Source organism: Tympanuchus pallidicinctus, unplaced genomic scaffold (assembly GCF_026119805.1).
Source record: "Tympanuchus pallidicinctus isolate F22 unplaced genomic scaffold, pur_lepc_1.0 scaffold15, whole genome shotgun sequence".
Taxonomy (NCBI): domain Eukaryota; kingdom Metazoa; phylum Chordata; class Aves; order Galliformes; family Phasianidae; genus Tympanuchus; species Tympanuchus pallidicinctus.
Window position 1 is genome coordinate 35,213,733 of NW_026294669.1, and position 17,623 is coordinate 35,231,355.

General features: G+C 45.8%; 1 protein-coding gene across 50 annotated transcripts in view; it reads right to left on the reverse strand.

Annotated features, from left to right (window-relative positions):
- Positions 1-1,719: 1,719 nt before the first annotated feature.
- Positions 1,720-17,623, reverse strand: part of LOC128076891 (UDP-glucuronosyltransferase 1A1-like) — a 50,174-nt gene continuing 34,270 nt past the window's right edge. For 11 of the 50 annotated variants that reach the window (XM_052675310.1, XM_052675307.1, XM_052675304.1 and 8 more), the window contains 4 exons: positions 5,240-5,371; positions 4,904-4,991; positions 3,612-3,831; positions 1,720-2,739 (listed from right to left, as the gene is read on the reverse strand). In XM_052675310.1, the coding sequence (XP_052531270.1) occupies positions 2,442-2,739; positions 3,612-3,831; positions 4,904-4,991; positions 5,240-5,371 (738 nt within the window). In that variant the 3' untranslated portion in view covers positions 1,720-2,441. Of the gene's footprint in view, positions 2,740-3,611; positions 3,832-4,903; positions 4,992-5,239; positions 5,372-7,473; positions 7,650-9,439; positions 10,117-11,801; positions 11,978-12,012; positions 12,066-14,104; positions 14,196-14,781; positions 14,887-16,689; positions 17,367-17,623 lie in introns of those variants that run through there. The other 39 variants (XM_052675277.1, XM_052675272.1, XM_052675269.1 and 36 more) reach the window with 15 other exon arrangements.

Genomic DNA, 17,623 nt, shown 5'->3' on the forward strand with positions numbered 1-17,623 from the left:
CACGGCGTGCTTTGCTCTACCCCAAAAAGCAGACTGTGCCCATGACAGCCTAGACTGGAGGTATTTCGGGGAAGGATCTGCCAGTCCTGTTTGTTTGGTCCGGCTTGTGAAGGAGGTTATGCAGGAAGTGAGTCAGCCAATATCTGCTGGGAGATTTGGGATTTGATGATGCCCGTGCTGATGGCTTGCTTTTATCATCCCAAGCAATCAGATCTGGCGTATGAAACCATTCTTCTGTCCTTAATGGAAATGGAATTGATGCTGGGAGCGCCTCCTGCCGCCTAGCAAAGCCAAATCCCATGCCAGCACTCTTCCAACTCGGTGGGTGTGAGCTGTGCCTGGCCTCTGACACCCCCCTGTGCGCAGAGGGAGTGTGGTCAGGGAAAAAGGGGCCTCCTTCTGGAAATACTGGTGTCGCGGCTGGCTGTGGCAGAAGGGAAAAGCCTGGGGATGGGATTTCATCTCGTTAAAGCTGGGGTGGGACGGCATCCTCCCACCGCAAGCTGCTGTGACCCCTAGAGCCCTGCCATGCGCAAGGCAAAGAAGCTCTCACCCACGTTTTCAGCAGCTCCCTTCCACCTCAAAAGATTCTGTGATCCTATACTGCACTCAGTTAAAGGGCAGCAAACTCACACTGGTGCAGCTCTTCTTTTGAGGAGCAACGGGAGAGCCGCAGCATCCCTGCCTCCCCGCCCCGGAGCCGCCCGTACCGCCGCTTGGGTTTTGCCCGGCAGCGGTGCGTTGGCGCCCTCTGCTGGACACAGCCGGAACACCACGCGGTGCGGCACCGCCGCTGGGTCCCCGTAGCGCCGCCTGCTCTCTCCCCCTCTCCCTTCTGCATAGCGGTCTGCCAGGCTGCCAACCGAAAAAAATCAGCTCCTTAGAGCAGAGTGGGATTTTTAGCTTGGTTTGTTTGTTGTTGTTGTTGTTTGTATTTGAGGCTTTGGCTCTTTTTCTCTCCTTATTTCTCCATTGGCCAAAGGTGGTGCCCAGCCATTAGGGTGGGTCTGGAGATCTCCAAGGAGGAGACCTCACAGCCTCGCCCAGCCATTTCTTGCTGTTCTAGTTGATATTCAGTGCTGTGATGAGCAGCACAAGGTGTCTCTGGACCTCACGTCACTGAGTAGCACTGCACAGAAGTGCTGCTGTCACCCAGAGCTGCAGGGACAGCCAGAGCTGTCACTTCATGGACATGGGGAGCTGTGGAAGCTGTGAATGGGAAGCAAGCCAGCTCTCTGTTGGAACTCCCTTCCCATGTCCCAAGGAAAAGATTCCTTGTATTCACTGAGTGATTAAATGATAATAGTGAGAAGCAGCTTTTGAGCACTCCATCTTTGCTGCCCAGAGGGATAGCAGAATTGCAGGGCTTGGAAGGGACCTCTAGAGATGGTTCAGTCCAACGCCCATCAAGTTGGCTTGGCTATAGACTATCCATCTTTGCTGCCCAGTTCCAAATACATCAGCCACAGAGCACTTTTATGCTCATGGCACGTTTATATAGCGAAGGGTTCATAAAGCACCTGTGCTCCCCCAGTTGATGAGAGAGGGCATCCAACCCCACCATCCTTTGGACCCAAGCTGGCAGGTTGTCCCCAGCACGATTCCGGCGCCTTTCACTGAGTGCATCACACACTGCTGCACTGAATCATTCCTTCCTCCAGCTCTCTCCATGTGTGGTGAGTGCCCCCACCTCCCTCGAGTCAGAAAACGCAAGAGCCGTTACTGTATTGGGGATTTATTTGAAGGACTGGGGGTTGGGTTTTTCCCTTAACATCATTTACAGAGCATAAATCAGATAGTTTTTAAAAACTGCTTCCAAAGGTCACACTGCCCAACTGGCGAGCTCCAGAGATGGATCTGTGCCCGATGGGGAAGTTGGTGAAGCACCAGTGGCTTTACAACCACTTCCATGCTGAAGAGTGGTTCGAGCCCAGGTATTGTAAACACACACAAAGCCTACATAAGATGTGCAGCTAGCTTGGCTTATGTGACATACAACGTCAGATTATGACATTTGCCTCTTCTATAGCAACAGCTGTACAAAGATTTCAAAGCGCTTCCATCTTACACTGTAGAGCAAATGGTGCTCACAGAGCCCTCAGAGCAAAGGCATATGAAATCCCATATTTCTCCATTACATAAAGAGGTTAAAAAAAAAATGCGACCACGAGGCCTCTGTACATCAAGAAGTGGAAGCCAGGCACCTTGGACTTCGCACTGATATCTTCCCAAGTGACTGAAGCACTACTGTACAAATTATTTTAACAACTAATTCTTAATTAAAGACAAAAAATATCAATGAAACAACACTTGGTGTTAGTCTAAGGGAATTAAATTATTTCTTGATTGAAAGCTAGTAATTATTTTAGTGAAATTTAAGGTGTTTTCTGATCCTTGAGGTCTGGAGCAGAGGTCTCACCTCCCATCAGTGTTTTCATCTGCTAGTGGGTCTTTGATTTCCCTGACTTGCTTTTTCTCCCCTTCTTAAAGCAGCACCTGCGGCAGCAGAACATGCAGCACTTCACAGAAATGAAGAGGATGAGGAGGACCACAGCCAGGAGGAAGGCAAAGACGTCCAGAGAGTGATACTGGATCCAGTTCAGGTCATGGGCAGCAGGGCGCAGGTGTGGGGCCCCTTTGTGTCTCATGACAAACTCTACCCAGTGCACAGCCAGGTCCAGAGGGTGGATGGGCCTGTCAAGGTGAAGCTCTGAGAGACGCTGGATGTTCTCTTTGTACCTGCCAAGACAAGGCATTGGCTGTGTTCAGTGACTTGTGCTGCTGGGACTCACTCCCCAGAGAAAAAAGGAACATAGAATCATTAAGGCTGGAGAAGGCCACAGATATCTCCACCCCGTGCACACCATGCCTGCTGACCATTCCCTCAGTGCCACTTTTCCAGTTCTTTAACACCCACAGGACTGCTGACCCCACCACCTTCGTGGGCAGCCGTGCTGCTGCATCACCGCTCCTCCTGAGAAGCAACATTTCCTGACACCGTGGAATCATAGAATTGCTCAGGTTGGAAAAGACCTTAAAGATCATCAGGTCCAACCGCAACCTAAGCATACTACCCAAAATCTAAGAACTCAAAAACTTCCTTCGGAAGGATGCAATGTCAGTTGTCTGAGAGCCCGCTAGGGGCTCCTCCGCATTCTTCCTGCCACCTCCACCACGAGAGAAGTAAAATTGTAAAGTTATGAGCCTTGAAAAGTGCTGCTTTCAATGCTAAACAAAGGAGAAAAGGTAACAGAAAAAGAAGTAGAAAAGCTTAGTTTCAGCTGTCAGCAAAATCTCCTGTTATCTTTCGTCATCTCAGTATCTTTTGTCAGCTTTATTTCTTCCAGTACACTTGCACTCCATTTATTCTGACGCCTGCATCCTCTCAGATCAGGCTGTTCTCATCACCTAAAGACTGCAATCTCAGACTGCAAGAAGGATGGTGCTGGTACAGGGGTGGGACAAGGTTAATCCAGGGCAAACGATGCCTTCTCAGCAACGGAGCTGATGTAAGAAGGGATATAAGAACAGATTAGTATTGTGTTAAACTGGAAGTCAGAGTGCTGGCGTTATACAGCAGTAGAAAGAAAAAGTGCATATGAATTACTAACTTTTTATCATTGATAACTGCTTTCAGGGCATCGGAAATGTCTTTCGAAGTCATTTCTAGTATATTCAGTGTCAGTCCTGCTCCCCGTGACTCCACTCGTTTCGCATTGTCCATCTGGTCTCCAAACAAAGGCATTAACACCATTGGCACTGCATTGCATATGCCCTCATAAATACCGTGTGAGCCTCCATGGGTAATGAAGGCACGAGTCTTAGGGTGAGCTGTGGAAGAAAGAGAGATCCGTTATGTCATGGTTACACACACCTAGGAAAAATATATTAAAGAAAAATGCCATTCTTAGGTGTACATTAAGAACCTTAGACTGTCATAAGCATTGTTACTTATGGGCAAACAATATAGCAGAGAACGGGACGTTATGGAACTATGGATTGTAGAGCTCCATCTTGGTTTGGGTAATCTCTGAAAAGCCCCTTAAGATCCTCCACAGCTTCTCAGGTATTAGGATAAAATCACAACCAGTGAAACTTAAAAAGCAAAGTCATTGCTTTCTCTTTTACCACATCTTCCATTTGCACGTCTCCCACAGCAGAGCCATATTGTCACGCCTAGTATAGAAGTGCTGCCACAGCTTGAAGCAGTGATTGAGCACTTGATGGAAGGCAGGGCAACCCAGGGGTGCTCAGGTGCGTGCAGTGTATCTGATTGGAAAGGATGGAGCCAGGATCCACCCCTTCCCAGACCTCATTTAAGGGCTGGCTGTGGAAAAAAGGGGATCTTGTTGGAGATCCCTGCCTACTGGTTGCCCAAAAGTAAGCACTTTTTCTTCCTTTGTTTCTGCTTCTATGGTTGCTGCGTTTGAGTTTGTTCTAATTTGCTACAGCCTAGTATTGTCCCTCTCTGCTATTATTGCTGTACTTCCCATCACATTACAACATTTCACCAAAAAATGCACTCCTGGCAATAACACACACAATATGACCCCCTTTAAAAGTGTGAGAAGCTGCCTGGAAGTGCTTGCTTGAGAAATTGAAACTCCCCCTTCAGTCCAGGAGACAACAACAGGGCAGGAAAGCATAGCTGAGTGTTGAGACTGGATAATCAGAGACAAAACCTCCCCCCATACTTTACAATACCATAATTGAGAGTTGCAACACCTTTCCAAACAGTAAGGTGATCTTGAAATTGCAGTTAGAGAAGTTTCTAAAAGGCGAATTCTGTTTCAGACAGACCCGCAATGATACAGTCAGCAGAGATGATGGTAATGGGGCCTTGAAACTATGTGATGGAATTGAAAGCAATAAGATGGTACAACCCCAGGCATCTCAGACATACCTAGGAGGTCATTCTGTGGCAGCCACTTGACAAGCTTCACGTTCTTTGGCAGGTTGGGGGGTGCCTCTCCTGTGTATCGCCACAGAACCTTTGGAGGGCAATAAACACAGTGTCAGTTCTCAACAAGCACACTCACACTGCTCCTCTGCTGGTTTGGAAAGCACAGCTAACAGCGTCTCTGCGCAAAACCTCTTTTGCCAACAACAGGGATGATGTTCTCTCTGACGCTTGGGGAGCAGGAGAAAGAAGGGAGGGCTGAGCAATCTAGGAGCCAAAGATAATGTACTGAACACAGCACTGAATTGCTGTGCTGGAAGGAGGAAAGGGATACTGTACCGTCTGAGGGACTGATCCCAAGGCATCTGCAATTTCCATGGCTTTCTTCATGGGGATCTCGGAGACCATGGAGCCCAGCGAGAAGACAACAATACCGTGTTCCCCAGAAGCATTTACAATGGCTTCGAATTCCTGCCAACACAAAGCACATCCTCAGTCAAAACCCCTATTATGTCACAGGTGGCAACTTCTGTCACGTTTCCATGGAGGAAAAAAAAAAAAAGGATGCAGGTGGTTGAATGAAGGTATACAGGGGTGTGAATGTTTGCAGAAATGGAGCCCGAACCAAGGTTTGGGACGGATATGAGGGGAGGGAGAAAAGATTGTAAAACACTTGTGCAGCTCAAAGACATCAGTTTCTGTGCAATAAGAAAGATAATGTACCCGTTAAGTAGGTCAGTTAATAACCATGATTTTCCAATCCTTAAGTGAATACTCTGTGTTTTGCTTTTACACTTATGGAATTTCAGATGAGCTTGATTTAGAGTCGATGTTCTTCTTCTCAGACCGTGCAGCTGCAAGAGAGACTTAAGATTTTGAAGCGCTCTGTAAAAAGATAGCTTTGACTTCTGGTATCTGAAATGTTGTGTCCATTTTGACTACGGTAATACTCATCAGCTGCCAACTTTTTCTGCTTTGTTTCTTTTATTTTTGATAAAAGAAAAACTAGAAGATCTGCCATTGGAATGGAAACACAGATGAATTCTAATGCAAAACAAACAGCCAAAGACTGAAGTGAAAACCCAGTGTCATAGAAAAATACTTGGTAAAGCCAAGGGAGGAGAGACAAAGTTGGAGGGAGTTGTTGTGAACATCAGAATGGAATAAAATGAATGAAGTCTGGCACAAAAATGTAATCTTTAGGGCCTGAGTGGATAACAGAGATTGACTCCTCTGGTTTTTGCTCTGTTGTGTATTTCTGTGGCTGACCAGAAAGCCGTAACCCACAGCCCTTTACTGAATCCAAATGGAAGGACCTTTCTGAAGGCTTGCCGATAGGTGGCATCTGAACAGCAGGCCTGAATCTCTCCTGCAGGCAAACAAGGTGAAACGCGGTTCAGATGTGGCTCTGTCACAGAAGATCTCTCTGAAGACAAGTTCTTCACTAGGTCATTGCAAATAGCTAACGGAGAACTCAGGGCTCCGTTGTGTATGTACTCATGGGCATCTGGGAACTGCAAAGTCCTCCTCAGGTTTTGGGTGTTTTGGGCATGCATTTCTGTGGCTGCTAGGTTGACTTCCCTTCCTTACTTCCTATTGCAGTAGAACAGATGCTGCTGTTTCAGAGTGTGTTTAGCCCTTTTGTTTTCCGTGGGATCAATCGCTTGGTTTTATTATCTTCTTCAAATGTTCTTGTGTGCAAAATCCAACTTTGTCACAACCTTTACAAATCCTCTGACAGTCCTGCTTTGAGAAACGGGCCGTGCAGTGGACATTTGCTCAAAAAATAAGAAAAGCTATGTTAGGTTTCCTTAATGGAACTGGATAACCCATATTTATGAAGTTCAGCATTGTCCAAACAAAATACACTTCCAGACCAGGTCTGGGACAAAGAATCTTATTTAAAATAAGCAGACCTCTTGCTGCTACACCAGAGAAGTAGAGTTTCAATTCATGTCTGCTACAGTCTCCAGAATTCCCGCTGAACTGCTTATCTGCTCCAGGGAAGGGAATGAGCATTACTTGGTCTGCAGAAGTCTTGTAGACATATTAAAAAATGAAATAACCTGAAAGAGGCATGTGGAAGGTAGTTAGGAATAAAAGGGAAAGCTCAGCTTTTCATGAACACTTGTCTGGTAATCTTGGAGGACTTCCAGAAAGCAATTTCCTCCTCATTGCACAAGGGATGAAGTGCAAAGTGCTTTTCTTAGCCACTTCTCCATTCATTTTGCCTGTTATCCTTTCCTACTGATAGGACCGCCATCTAATGGTATAAGCAAGCAGTGCAGACATATGAAAGTAATGGTGGGGTAGGGAAGGTAACTAACATTTGCCTAGTAAATGATTAAACACTGGTTTAATAAAAGGCTGGATAATCAGCACTAGAGTCCGTGTGTGGATGGTGCTACTGCACCCACCGTCTGTTCCTTTCAGAGAAAGAGTAGCAAAGCATTTTTTCACAAAAAGCTGCCTAGCACATGGTGAACAGAAATAAAATACCTGATATACAAAACTACATTTTTATGACCACAGAAATCTGTCAGAACAAGTACTAAAACATGAGTACAACCCACCTGAGAGAGCTGCTTGTGAACACAGTTTATTCCTCCAATTACAATCATGTTGGGCATCAATGGTCGTGGATAATCTAACACAAAGTCATACCTCGTGAGCCAAATGGAAGCCTTGCCTAAGAGATCTAATATCATCACATCTCGATGAAGGAACTCAGAAGCCAGTTTTTCATATGGTTGGAAAAAAAAATTGCAGAGGAAAAGATTGGAGGTGTCAAAGATGACATTCTTCACACGCTGGAGGAAGTTCATGTGATCTGTATGGTCTGTAAGTGCCCTGGGGATATAAGAAGGGGGACTGGGACACTGGGTGGCCTCAAAATCTAATCCACATGGCATTCCCCTCATGAAATACACAGAAGGGATGGAAAGATGCTCAGCCAGTATTGCTCCACAAGGAAACACAGGGTCCGTAAGGAGAGCATCGAAGTTACTCTCCTTGAGGTATCTGATAAGTTCTACGTTGTGCAGTAACTGTTCACAGGATAGGAAACCTAAATCAAAGAGTCTTTTTACTTTTTCTTGCAGTGTATGAAATCTCTCCAGAAATGATCCCTTTTCAAATGCGTCCATAAAAAATGTGTGGAAATTGCCATCCATCTCTTCCTGTGTGAAAGGGACCACGTAGGATTTCATAACAAAATTCTCTGATGGTTTTATGTGTAAATTGGCATCAGGTGCAACGACGACAATTTCATGTCCTTTCTGCTTCAGAATTTCTAACATTTCCAGCACGCTGAACCAAGGGCTCCCATCCACAAACACCACCAGCAGCTTCCCACCTGCAGCCAAGCTGAGCACGGACAGCAGCAGAAGCAGCGACACTGAGACTTGTGGATGAGAAGGAAGCAGCAGGGCCATTCCTGCAGCAATGTGGGAGAGCTGCACTGCAAGAAAACTCCGGGCAGCTCTGAAGCAACAGCAACAGCCCTGTGCTCTTTGAGCTCTCTCCTCTATGCCATAGACTGTGATCCTTCTGTAATGTAATAGCTGTGTGGTAAATGTTTAATCACTGGTTTGATAAAAGGCTGGATAACAAGCACTGGAGTTCAACCAAGTCCATGGGTGGGTGGTGCCACTGCTCCCACATGCTACAGCCCATTGGTTCCTTTTAGAGGAAGGGTGGTGTGTGACCCTGGAAGGAAGCAGGAATAGGCCCATGTGGCTCTGTGCTTCCAATAGCCTCCCTCAGGGTGAAACTTTTGCATCCACAGGAGATCTGTCATGCCCACATCACCAGGGATCCACCATGCCACCACACCTCCTTCAGCCTCACAACATCGACGGCATCTCAGATATCACACGGTCATTACCCAGCAATCTTTGACTGCGGTCTCCCTGTTATTTAAACACAGATGCTGCTTCCTAGCTTGAGTCTGCTTGACACATAATATTCCTGTAGAATTCTGGCTTTGGAAATACCCTCATGTACAGCAGACAATTTCACGGACAAGGAAAGAAGTGGAAAGGCAGCAGTGGTGTCCCAGCGCAGAAGCCTGCTGTGTGTTTCTCTATAAATTCTTCACCCCATATTTGCCAAGTAGAATGATTATATCTGACTGTGATGATTTGACAGCCTCTCAGATTCTCAACTACCTTTCTATCACTTTCTGTGAGATCCTTACGACAGTAACGAAGTTACTCCATTCCATACAATTCCTTTATGAATAAGACCTAATGAGAAGTAGTCCATTACAAATCCAGTGTTCACTTCAGAGATAAATTTACCTCAGATACATTCACTTTCTACAGAAGGTTGAAGCTTTCAAGGTGGACTCTTCCCTACACTTGCCACACTCGTTTTCCTGTACTCAGCCAACTGGAGAATGGCGACTTATAAAGGAAAAGAAAGCCAGTCAGAAACAACTTGCTAACACTCATTGGAGCATATTTTGCAAATGAAAGATGGAGCTGCACACAGAAAAAAACAGAAGCAAAGAAGAATTAGAAGAAGAGAATGACCCACCTGAGAGAGCTGCTTGTGAGCACAGTTTACTCCTCCAACCGCAATCATGTTGGGCATCAATGGTCTTGGATATTCTAGCACAAAGTCATACCTCAGAAGCCATACAGAAGCCTTACGATAGAGATCTAGCATGGTCACATCTCGCTGAAGGAACTCAGAAGCCAGTTTTTCGTATGGTTTATAAAGAAAGTCACAAAGAAAGAGATTGGAGGTGTCAAAGATGACATTCTTCACACGCTGGAAGAAGTTCATGTGATCTGCATGTTCTGTAAGTAGCCTGGGAACATAAAAAGGGGGACTGGGGCACTGAGTGGCCTCAAAATCTAATCCGCATGGTAGAAACATCATGAAATACACAATAGGGAGTGAAAGATGCTCGGCCAGTATTGTTCCACAGGGCAGTGCAGGCTCCGTAAGGAGAGCATCAAAGTTACTCTCCTCGAGATATCTGATAAGTTCTTCATTGTACAGTAACTGCTCACATTCTTTGGCAGTTGACTCAGTGATTTTTTTCATATTTTCCTGTTCTCTAAAATATTTTTCCAGGAATGATCCATCTTCAAATAGACCCTTTAAAATTGACTGCAAACGGCCAAGCAGCCCTTCCTCAGTGAACGGGACTGGGTAGGTTTTCAGAATAAAATTCTCCGATGGCTTTACGTTTAAATTGGCATCAGGTGCAACGACGACAATTTCATGTCCTTTCTGCTTCAGGACTTCAAACATTTTCAGCACACTGAACCAGGGACTGCCATCCAGGGATAGAACCAGCAGCTTCCCACCTGCAGCCAAGCTGAGCACGGACAGCAGCAGAAGCAGCGACACTGAGACTTGTGGATGAGAAGGAAGCAGCAGGGCCATTCCTGCAGAAATGTGGGAGGGCTGCACTGCAAGAAAACTCCGGGCAGCTCTGAAGCAACAGCAACAGCCCTGTGCTCTTTGAGCTATCTGCTCAATGCCGTAAATCTTGATCCTTCCATAATATAATTGCTGTGTGGTAAATGTTTAATCACTGGTTTGATAAAAGGCTGGATAACAAGCACAGGAGTACAACCACGTCCATGGGAGGGTGGTGCCACTGCTCCCGCCAGCTATGCCCCATATGTTCCTTTTAGAGGAAGGGTGGTGTGTGACCCTGGAAGGAAGCAGGAATAGGTCCATGTGGCTCTGTGCTTCTAATAGCCTCCCTCAGGGTGAAACTTTTGCATCCACAGGAGATCTGTCATGCCCACATCACCACTGCGCCTAGCAGCAGCTGCTTTCTTTCCTTTGACCATGGCTCTCCTTCTGAACATTCATCTCTAGCAGACCTATGGGCCAACACTGGATGTGAAAGAGCTGTTCAAGATGCTGTTAAAAATGGCAGCAGTTTGACTGCAGGACACATCACCCTCACAGTGAGGTACTTCCAGTGCCTCAGAACAGCTGGCCAGCCTCTGAGTAAAGAACTCAGGTAATAGAGCACCTTGTCCTACTTTTGTTGGAACCTGGTAGTCCCTTTCGATAATGGGTACAAAGTCCACTACAGACCTTCACTGGAAGAGCAAAGAATTTTTCTTCTACTGAGAGCAGCCCTGGAAGAAATTCTAGGAGAAAAACATTGAAAAATGCTTTGGCAGCTCTCGTGCCATTCACCGGGATCCACCATGCCACCATTTCTCCTTCAGGCTCACAACATCGACGGCATCTCAGATATCACACGGTCATTACCCAGCAATCTTTGACTGCGGTCTCCCTGTTATTTAAACACAGATGCTGCTTCCTAGCTTGAGTCTGCTTGACACATAATATTCCTGTAGAATTCTGGCTGGGAAATACCCTCATGTACAGCAGACAATTTCACGGACAAGGAAAGAAGTGGAAAGGCAGCAGTGGTGTCCCAGCGCAGAAGCCTGCTGTGTGTTTCTCTATAAATTCTTCACCCCATATTTGCCAAGTAGAATGATTATATCTGACTGTGATGATTTGACAGCCTCTCAGATTCTCAACTACCTTTCTATCGCTTTCTGTGAGATCCTTATGACAGTAACGAAGTTACTCCATTCCATACAATTCCTTTATGAATAAGACCTAATGAGAAGTAGTCCATTACAAATCCAGTGTTCACTTCAGAGATAAATTTACCTCAGATACATTCACTTTCTACAGAAGGTTGAAGCTTTCAAGGTGGACTCTTCCCTACACTTGCCACACGCGTTTGTCTGTACTCAGCCAACTGGAGAATGGCGACTTATAAAGGAAAAGAAAGCCAGTCAGAAACAACTTGCTAACACTCATTTGAGCATATTTTGCAAATGAAAGATGGAGCTGCACACAGAAAAAAACAGAAGCAAAGAAGAATTAGAAGAAGAGAATGACCCACCTGAGAGAGCTGCTTGTGAACACAGTTTATTCCTCCAATTACAATCATGTTGGGCATCAATGGTCGTGGATAATCTAACACAAAGTCATACCTCGTGAGCCAAATGGAAGCCTTGCCTAAGAGATCTAATATCATCACATCTCGATGAAGGAACTCAGAAGCCAGTTTTTCATATGGTTGGAAAAAAAAATTGCAGAGGAAAAGATTGGAGGTGTCAAAGATGACATTCTTCACACGCTGGAGGAAGTTCATGTGATCTGTATGGTCTGTAAGTGCCCTGGGGATATAAGAAGGGGGACTGGGACACTGGGTGGCCTCAAAATCTAATCCACATGGCATTCCCCTCATGAAATACACAGAAGGGATGGAAAGATGCTCAGCCAGTATTGCTCCACAAGGAAACACAGGGTCCGTAAAGAGAGCATCGAAGTTACTCTCCTCGAGATATCTGATAAGTTCTGCGTTGTGCAGTAACTGTTCACAGGATAGGAAACCTAAATCAAAGAGTCTTTTTACTTTTTCTTGCAGTGTATGAAATCTCTCCAGAAATGATCCTTTTTCAAATGCGTCCATAAAAAATGTGTGGAAATTGCCATCCATCTCTTCCTGTGTGAAAGGGACCGCGTAGGATTTCATAACAAAATTCTCTGATGGTTTTATGTGTAAATTGGCATCAGGTGCAACGACGACAATTTCATGTCCTTTCTGCTTCAGAATTTCTAACATTTCCAGCACGCTGAACCAAGGGCTCCCATCCACAAACACCACCAGCAGCTTCCCACCTGCAGCCAAGCTGAGCACGGACAGCAGCAGAAGCAGCGACACTGAGACTTGTGGATGAGAAGGAAGCAGCAGGGCCATTCCTGCAGCAATGTGGGAGAGCTGCACTGCAAGAAAACTCCGGGCAGCTCTGAAGCAACAGCAACAGCCCTGAGCTCTTTAAACTGTCTGCTCAATGCCGTAGATCTTGATCCTTCTATAATATAATTGCTGTGTGGTAAATGTTTAATCACTGGTTTGATAAAAGGCTGGATGCGAGCATTGGAGTTCAACCAAGTCCATGGGTGGGTGGTGCCACTGCTCCCACCAGCTACACCCCATCGGTTCCTTTTAGAGGAAGGGTGGTGTGTGACCCTGGAAGGAAGCAGGAATAGGTCCATGTGGCTCTGTGCTTCTAATAGCCTCCCTCAGGGTGAAACTTTTGCATCCACAGGAGATCTGGGTGATGCCCACATCACCACTGCGCCTAGCAGCAGCTGCTTTCTTTCCTTTGACCATGGCTCTCCTTCTGAACATTCATCTCTAGCAGACCTATGGACCAACACTGGATGTGAAAGAGCTGTTCAAGATGCTGTTAAAAATGACAGCAGTTTGACTGCAGGACACATCACCCACACAGTGAGGTACTTCCGGTGCCTCAGAACCTGGTAGTCCCTTTTGATAATGGCTACAAAGTCCCATTACAGACCTTCACTGGAAGAGCAAAGAATTTTTCTTCTACTGAGAGCAGCCCTGGAAGAAATTCTAGGAGAAAAACATTGAAAAATGCTTTGGCAGCTCTCGTGCCATTCACCGGGATCCACCATGCCACCACACCTCCTTCAGGCTCACAACATCGACGGCATCTCAGATATCACACGGTCATTACCCAGCAATCTTTGACTGCGGTCTCCCTGCTATTTAAACACGGATGCTGCTTCCTAGCTTGAGTCTGCTTGACACATAATATTCCTGCAGAATTCTGGCTTTGGAAATACCCTCATGTACAGCAGACAATTTCACGGACAAGGAAAGAAGTGGAAAGGCAGCAGTGGTGTCCCAGCGCAGAAGCCTGCTGTGTGTTTCTCTATAAATTCTTCACCCCATATTTGCCAAGTAGAATGATTATATCTGACTGTGATGATTTGACAGCCTCTCAGATTCTCAACTACCTTTCTATCGCTTTCTGTGAGATCCTTATGACAGTAACGAAGTTACTCCATTCCATACAATTCCTTTATGAATAAGACCTAATGAGACCTAATGTCCATTACAAATCCAGTGTTCACTTCAGAGATAAATTTACCTCAGATACATTCACTTTCTACAGAAGGTTGAAGCTTTCAAGGTGGACTCTTCCCTACACTTGCCACACTCGTTTATCTGTACTCAGCCAACTGGAGAATGGCGACTTATAAAGGAAAAGAAAGCCAGTCAGAAACAACTTGCTAACACTCATTTGAGCATATTTTGCAAATGAAAGATGGAGCTGCACACAGAAAAAAACAGAAGCAAAGAAGAATTAAAAGAAGAGAATGACCCACCTGAGAGAGCTGCTTGTGAGCACAGTTTATTCCTCCAACTGCAATCATGTTGGGCATCAATGGTCTTGGATATTCTAGCACAAAGTCATACCTCAGAAGCCATACAGAAGCCTTACGATAGAGATCTAGCATGGTCACATCTCGGTGAAGGAACTCAGAAGCCAGTTTTTCGTATGGTTTATAAAGAAAGTCACAAAGAAAGAGATTGGAGATGTCAAAGATGACATTCTTCACACGCTGGAAGAAGTTCATGTGATCTGCATGTTCTGTAAGTAGCCTGGGAACATAAGAAGGGGGACTGGAGCACTGAGTGGCCTCAAAATCTAATCCGCATGGTAGAAACATCATGAAATACACAGAAGGGAGTGAAAGATGCTCGGCCAGTATTGTTCCACAGGGCAGTGCAGGGTCTGTAAGGAGAGCATCAAAGTTACTCTCCTTGAGATATCTGATAAGTTCTTCATTGTACAGTAACTGCTCACATTCTTTGGCAGTTGACTCTGATAATCTTTTCATATTTTCCTGTTCTCTAAAAAATTTTTCCAGGAACGATCTTTCTTCAAATAGATCCTTTAAAATTGACTGCATAGTGCCAGACAGCCCTTCCACAGTGAACGGGACTGGGTAGGTTTTCAGAATAAAATTCTCAGATGGCTTTACGTTTAAATTGGCATCAGGTGCAACGACGACAATTTCATGTCCTTTCTGCTTCAGGACTTCAAACATTTTCAGCACGCTGAAAAAGGGACTGCCATCCACGGATAGAACCAGCAGCTTCCCACCTGCAGCCAAGCTGAGCACGGACAGCAGCAGAAGCAGCGACACTGAGACTTGTGGATGAGAAGGAAGCAGCAGGGCCATTCCTGCAGCAATGTGGGAGAGCTGCACTGCAAGAAAACTCCGGGCAGCTCTGAAGCAACAGCAACAGCCCTGAGCTCTTTAAACTGTCTGCTCAATGCCGTAGATCTTGATCCTTCTATAATATAATTGCTGTGTGGTAAATGTTTAATCACTGGTTTGATAAAAGGCTGGATGCGAGCATTGGAGTTCAACCAAGTCCATGGGTGGGTGGTGCCACTGCTCCCACCAGCTACACCCCATCTGTTCCTTTTAGAGGAAGGGTGGTGTGTGACCCTGGAAGGAAGCAGGAATAGGTCCATGTGGCTCTGTGCTTCTAATAGCCTCCCTCAGGGTGAAACTTTTGCATCCACAGGAGATCTGGGTGATGCCCACATCACCACTGCGCCTAGCAGCAGCTGCTCTCTGTCTGGAATGAGGAGGCTGATGAAGAATGAAGCACCATCCCAGGTTGGTGTGCAGGATGCATCACCCACACAGTGAGGTGAGGTACTTCCTGTGCCTCAGAACAGTCCCAAAGCACAGAGGGAGGGGTTAGCTTTGCCCTCTTTTACCCACATCTGCTTGCAGGTCCCATCATACACCCACAGAACGGTAGAATCACAGAATGGTTGTGTTGCAAGGGGCTGCTAATCTCACCCAGTACTCTGGCATGGTATCCACTCAGTGGATCATGTTGACCAAAGCTCTATTGAAAAATGATCTGCTGCAACTCTGGGGATGAGGCCTCGTCAGGTTCTCTGGGCAGCACATTGCAGTGCCTGGCCGCAATCTGACTAGAGAAGTCAGGAAATAGAGTACCTTGTCCTACTTTTCATTGAACTTGGCAATTCCTCCCTGTAGTGGGTACAAAGTCCCACACAGACATTCACTATAAGAGCAAAGAATTTCTATTCAATTGGGAGTGGCTCCGCAAGAAATTCAAGGAAGAAAACACTTTGGCAACTGTTGTGTAATTCACCAGGATCAACCATGCCACCAAACCTTCTTCAGTCTCACAGCACTGATGGCATTTCAGTGATTAACATCACCAAGGACAGCCTGTCTCAGGTCTGCCTGTAAACACAGACGCTGCTTCGTAGCTTGAGTGTTCATCACCTCTGGCACTCCTGTTCATCTTTGGTCTTTGGAAATAGCCTTGTGTGTTGCAGACAATTTCACTGACAAAGAAAGCAGTGGTCAGGCAGGAAATGTGCCCCAGGACAGAAGCCTGGTGGAAATACCTCAGTAAATAACAGACACTGCTCCCTGTGGTGTCAATTTGCCAAGTTACACGATTGTATCTGACTGTTTCACAGCCCCTCACATTTTCTACCAACCTTCCTTCACTCACTCTGAGGTACTCATGAGACAGCAAAGGGACTCGACTCCATACAAAAGGTAGTTCAATAACACATAATGAAAAGTAGTCTGTTACAAATCCAGTGTTGATGGATACATTTCCTTCACATAGATTTGCTTCCTAATGAAGGTTGAAGCTCTCAGGGTGGAGCACCACTCCGGTGGCATACATAGAAGGGAAACTTGCCTACACTCACCACAAGCACTTGCCTATCCTCAACCAACTGGGAGAATGATGCCTTAAAAGCAAAACAAAAGCAAGTTAGAAACAACTTGCTGACTCTCGTTTGAGCATATTTTGCAAGTGAAAGATGGGGCTGCCTACGCAGCAAAAGCAGAAGCAAAGAATTGTATAAGGCAAGAACTAAAAACAGAGCAAAACCCACCTGAGAGAGCTGCTTGTGAGCACAGTTCACTCCTCCAACTGCAATCATGTTGGGCATCAATGGTCTTGGATATTCTAGCACAAAGTCATACCTCAGAAGCCATACGGAAGCCTTACGATAGGGATCTAGCATGGTCACATCTCGCTGAAGGAACTCAGAAGCCAATTTTTCATATGGTTTAAAAATGAAGTCACAAAGAAAAAGATTGGAGGTGTCAAAGATGACATTCTTCACACGCTGGAGGAAGTTCATGTGATCTGTGTGGTATGAAAATGCCCTGGGAACATATGAAGGGGGATTGGGACACTGGGTGGCCTCAAAATCTAATCCACATGGTATTCCTCTCATGAAATACACAGAAGGGATGGAAAGATGCTCAGCCAGTATTGCTCCACAAGGGAACCCAGGGTCCGTAAAGAGAGCATCGAAGTTACTCTCCTCGAGATATCTGATAAGTTCTGTGTTGTGCAGTAACCGTTCACAGGATATGACTGTTGACTCAGAGAATTTTCTAATATTTTCACGTACTTTAAAAAATCTTTCCAGAAATGATCCTTCTTCAAATAGATCCTTTAAAAATGACTGCAAACGGCCAAGCAGCCCTTCCTCAGTGAACGGGACTGGGTAGGTTTTCAGAATAAAATTCTCCGATGGCTTTACGTTTATATTGGCATCAGGTGCAACGACGACAATTTCATGTCCTTTCTGCTTCAGGACTTCAAACATCTCCAGCGCACTGAACCACGGGCTGCCATCCACAAACACCACCAGCAGCTTCCCACCTGCAGCCAAACTGAGCACAGACAGCAGCAGAAGCAGCGACACTGAGACTTGTGGATGAGAAGGAAGCAGCAGGGCCATTCCTGCAGAAATGTGGGAGAGCTGCACTGCAAGAAAACTCCGGGCAGCTCTGAAGCAACAGCAACAGCCCTGT